This window comes from Saccostrea echinata, unplaced genomic scaffold (assembly GCF_033153115.1).
Source record: "Saccostrea echinata isolate AGI-Se365-2 ecotype Australia unplaced genomic scaffold, CSIRO_AGI_Sech_v1 ptg000072l, whole genome shotgun sequence".
Taxonomy (NCBI): Eukaryota; Metazoa; Mollusca; class Bivalvia; order Ostreida; family Ostreidae; genus Saccostrea; species Saccostrea echinata.
This window is the reverse complement of record NW_026889821.1, coordinates 1,333,071-1,338,549: the sequence shown is the minus strand read 5'-3', so window position 1 is coordinate 1,338,549 and position 5,479 is coordinate 1,333,071. Positions and strand designations below refer to the sequence as shown.

Below are 5,479 nucleotides of genomic sequence, written 5' to 3'. Positions count from 1 at the left end.
TAAAAAGCGTAGGGAAAGTAAATATTATTCAGACACGTAGAATCGTTTTTTTTTTTGGGGGGGGGGGGGGGCAGAAAAAAAATGACAACTTACCTGAAAAAAAAAGAAACAAGCAAACAAAAAACAAAACAAAAAAAAAACAAAAAAAAACCAAAAACAAAAAGAGGGAAAAAAAAATAAACAAAAAAAAAAAAAAAAAAAAAAAAAAAAAAAAAAAAAAAAAAAAAAAAACCAGAAAGGAAAATTCTCCCAACATGAAAACCCTATTTCGGGTGGGGATTTGGCTATGTTCCTTTCACAACCAAATCTTTATTGATACATAACCAAATTACTATGATTTAACTTTACTGCAACGAAACGTGGGAGGAGGGGGAACCTGTCTTTCAATGAACATTTTCAATAATAAAAGGTTATGTTTGGAAAAAAATTGGGGTGCAGCCCGCATACCCGCCCACCCATCCGATACTACGTGCCTGTTATTACCAATGCAGTTGCTGGAGTTCACATCATACATATACCCTGAGCAACATTCAGATCTGAAACGAAAAACGAAGCCACACTTTTGATTTTGCATATTATATCAAATGTTCATTATTGCCAATTATTATAAGAATAGTGACCTTCGTCAGAAACATTTTTAACTGTAGTGGTCTATTATAAATCTGTTAAAAATTGTAAGGCATTTGCGTCTTAAAATGTATCAATATATATAGAATGATTAACATTCAAAATTAGTAACTTATAGAAAAAAAAAAGAATTAAAAAAAAAAAAAAAACCAAAAACAAAAACAAGCACACATACAGGGGCCTAGGGGAAGGATATGGCTGATTTTGCGGTTGATTTTCAAATTTTCTGGAACATTCAACTTAAGATCCTTCTAATAAAATAATATTTTTCTTCCAAGTTCCTATAAAAAAATATCAGAATTTATTTCTAAGAGCATATTCAGTGTAGAATCTTTAATTAATCACAGAAATGGTAAATGGAGAGAAAGGGGGTCTAAAAATGACTTAACTGGACAGAAGAGGATGCATCGATTTGCCCAAAAAAAAAAAAAAAAAAAAAAAAAAAAATCTTAATTTTATTTTAATACTAGAGTAAATGTAATTCTTATTTGATACTTTCTGTGCGGTAAATTTTTTTATATAAAAAACAAAATTAACTTACCCTTCACAGAGTATTTGCGATGATGTATTATCAAATAATGATGAAACACATATAAAATATAAAACCGTAAAAATTGACATCTTTAGATACAGAAAAGTTGGTTTTATTTTCAATCTATTAAACTTTCAAAAATATATTCAATATGATCAAAATACAAAATTAAGCTTTTCCTGTGTAGAAGGAAATATGAATTTAAGTCAGTGCTTTCCGTTAACTTTACTCATTTATGTGCAACATAAAATGTATATATGTTGATTCTAGGTGATATCGTTTTAATGCGCAAATACGAAATATAAGGGATAGTATAATTTAATTAAGAGGGAAACGTTATATATATATGTATGAATGTGAAATAAATGGAATAAGAGTTATTCTACAGCATTGTTATAAAATTGGCTATTGGCTAGCTCTCTCGAGCAACTATTCCTAGTTTTTCTGGAATAGGCATGCTCGATTTACGGTGGTGCATTCTGTATAAAGAATACCACTGATGTCAGTTTTATTATTATCTGACGATATTATTCTGTCTGAAGTCTCGTGTGTCATCGTCTAGCCTGTACAAAATAAGGCCCTATTATAAATTGTAGTAGGGATTAGACAACCATGTTTCTTCTATGGAAAGATAGGTTTTTTTGTTTTTTTTTGGGTCGACTCTAAACATATAAAAAGAATATATTGAAAATGCATAACAAATCAATGAAGAAAAGTGAATGGTTCCGAAATTTACTTTTGATCTTTTATTATATGTTTTACAATGACTACGGCGGGCTCTCCTACTTTTTTTTAATAGGAGACTAAAAAGTTTGTTGACAACTACAGTGTTTAATTATGTAAGGCAATATTTAATTTTACACAGCAAATACAGTGTACATTATTTCAACTGTTTGAGATCTTTAGAAAAAAAACAACAAAATAATCCTTTTAGTATCCGGTATATAAAGTTTATACATTTCTTTTACATTAAGAAATATATCTATTCTACAGACCCGTGTTCAGGGTTATGTATGTTTAAATTTTGTGCAAGGTTTCATAGCACCTCCATAGTGAACACATTTACCTTCTACTCATCACGAGCTTAAATGCTTAGATAAAAAGATAATCTCAGGTTGATTGCATCTTCAAACAAAAGCTGAAAAATAAAAATAACCGCCTTTTATTAACTCTTCATCTTTTACAGGAAATGCCGTGTACACTAATAAAAAAAATATATACATTTATACAATAAACAGATATGTTCAATTATCCATCACTTAGAAAGAAAACAACAGGATGCATGCAGCAGATTTTGCAGTCTGTTTATTTCCAATAATCTCCTTCGAGGTAATTCTATTAATCATCCGCTTTAGAAAAAAAAAATCTTCAAAAATAAGATCTTGAAAAAGATAACATGATTAAAATACCACTGTGTTAAAACAAGATATTGCAAGAAAATTCAATTTACTCTCCTTTGAGTTATTGCCAGGACAGTATCCTCGTTGATTTCCGTGTAACATCGATTAAACACGTTTTAATTAAAATTAAACAATCAAAAGGTTCTTTGGCAAAGGAAAAACAGTAGTCAAATCATCTCCGAACCCTATTCTCTAAGTAATGATTTTTCTTACATTTCACTACAGAATCCGTTTTAAAAATTTCCGTATTTTAAAGATTTTGTTTTTAATATGTATGAAATGATTTACAATTTAAATGGCTTTTAAGTAAGATCTTTTCCCAATTTAATAATGAGGAAAATTGGGTGGGTAATAAAGTTTTACATAGTATTTTGATCATACGTCTTTTTCTTTTTCCAATGCAGATCAATCCATCGTCATTCACACAATAACCCATACATTAATGCATACAAACATACATACGATGCATAAGTCGAAACGTTCGTTCATACATACGTACATGTACATATATTCAAACATTTATACATATATTAATATTACAAACTAGGTCACTATCACAAATGTCTTAAAACAACTTCAAAGAGAAGCAGGTAAGTAATCACATCAAGATGTCCAGTTATCCTAAAAAAAAGATAACACTTTTGTTTTGCAGAATAAAGGGTTGCATATTACATGAACATACATTGTATCAATAGCGAATGCAATTCTTTTTTAAATAATGTTTTATACAGCCATTTTTTTCTTTTTCTTTCTTGATTCATATAGTTTATTCGGATTTACTGGAATTTCATTTTACCTGTTTGATGACGATAAACTTGTATATCCAGAAATATTTTCCTTTTTACTCTCTTGCTTGTTTCTCAGTCGGTTTTCTTTGACCATTTCATAGCACGTTTGATCTGAATTTAAAAAAAATATATACATGTAGACTGTTACATGTATTAAAGAAACTCAGCATTTATTTTTAAAAAATGGCAAGCGTTTAAATATAGGTAGGACAAAATGAATAATAAGTTTTTCTCCTCAAAACATGTTCGCACGAATTCTCACAGTTGACAGAGTATAGAATAGTCATTATTCCGGTGGTCACTTCTCCTATTTTTCTTTTTTTTCCGACCGTAGTCTATTATTTCTTTTTGGAGAACTTCAGAAATATTTTACTGACGCCAATCGAAAGAAGAAAACTGACAAGTCAATTAAATTATTTTTCATCCTCGCACTTTGGGGCCTTCTTTATTGTACAATCGCATGGGAACCGTTGCTTATACGGTAAAGTGCTCTATCAGAAATCAAGTCGTGACAAACCTAATTCTACAGAAAAAATCGATAGCAACTGTTTCGTAACAAGAGCTCTGCGACAATTAAGATGAAAGTTTCGGTCTTTCGGATAAAAAACACAGTACAGCAGAAGCTGCCACACTGAAGATTAAATGTCTAAATTTTAAGCTCTTCGCCGGGTGATTTACGCGTTGGTATCTGATCCCCTCCACGCCACAATATGTGTTAAAGTATCCAAATTATTTTTTTTCGTTAAGATTCGAACATATGTGAATATCTGAAATTTTTGTTTGCTCAATGTAATGTGTCATATTCCCTTCATCTTGTTTCTTTTTTTTTTTTTTTTTCTTTTTTTAATTTCTCTGAGGAAAGAGCAAATTAGAAACTCCACACATAAGAGGACATTCAGCATCATCATACTATTAAATACAATGTGCATGTATTATGAGGGAGTAGTTACATTTGTATGCCTCCGCTGAGTTATAACTGGTTGGACATGGTGGATTATGTTTTGTGCACTCTGCGTCATAGTTGTCCTGAATTAATGCCCCTTGTAAGTTGAATTCTGTACAAAAGCCTGGAAAGAGTCAAAAGTGTTGTTAAACGTACATGTATACATGCGTCATTTTTTTAACAAAAGTATCATGCTCTTTTTATAAATTCAAAATTTACCTACCAAGGATAGTGCGATTAGGTGCGCATACTTCTAATGTCGCATTTCTCCATGCGTTGATAACACAATGATACTGAAATTTAAAATATTGAGCATTGTCTCCAGATGATTGTGAACACGACTGAGGAATAGATGAACAATTGAATCTCTCTGCTGCCTTTCTCCACGACTCTTCGTCGGTTGGGCATGCGTCAACTACCTTAACGGTAAGTACTGAGACCTCACACTTCGTGAATGCCAACACCTGTAAATTAATATAAAATTTCTCTAGATGATCGTCAGATATTTGCGCATTTGGGAAAATAAAGGTTTCGTAGAGTATTTAATGCTTATCAACAACACTCGAACTTGTGGGATTTAAATCAACAGATTGGTACACTTGGTACATGAGATCGGATTTGTTTGTCTTCTTATACTTTTATATGTGAGTAAGTGGAACTCTCCACAATCGAAGATAGCCCGACTGGAAATGATGAGGTTTTTATTATGGTCCATGTCCAATTATACATGTACATGTAATATAGGTAATTGTCAGTTTGATTATGCATTGGCAAAGAGCAATTTTTTTCAAGGTGTGTACCCCTATAAAGATGGAATACTTGAGTGAGGAATTTCAGTATTCATCATTTTTGTTACGACATTTTTAGTACTACTTTATTTCAGTTTTCCCCACCTATATATATATATATATATATATATATATATATATATATATATATATATATATATATATATATATATATATATATATATATATATATATAAATATATATATATATATATATTCATTTTTTTTCTTTTTTTTTCTTTTTAGGAAATCTTGAAGGAGGGGGGGGGGGGGAGGTTGGTTGATGAATTTACGAGATCGATGAAATATGAATACATTTTTGATACCAACCTCTTGCACAAGTAGGAACATCACCAAAGTTAACTTAAGAAATCCACGATACAAATCCATATCTTCTTTTT

The 5,479-nt window shown here is 30.6% G+C and overlaps 1 protein-coding gene across 1 annotated transcript; it reads right to left on the bottom strand.

The window, feature by feature from the left end:
* Nucleotides 1-2,320: 2,320 nt before the first annotated feature.
* Nucleotides 2,321-5,479, bottom strand: LOC133176220 (uncharacterized). Its single transcript, XM_061311375.1, has 5 exons — nt 5,409-5,479; nt 4,514-4,754; nt 4,298-4,414; nt 3,356-3,458; nt 2,321-3,180 (listed from the first exon to the last, which is right to left on the bottom strand). The coding sequence occupies exons 1-5, from the start codon at nt 5,466-5,468 to the stop codon at nt 3,114-3,116; spliced, it is 588 nt and encodes a 195-aa protein (XP_061167359.1). The 5' UTR covers nt 5,469-5,479; the 3' UTR covers nt 2,321-3,113.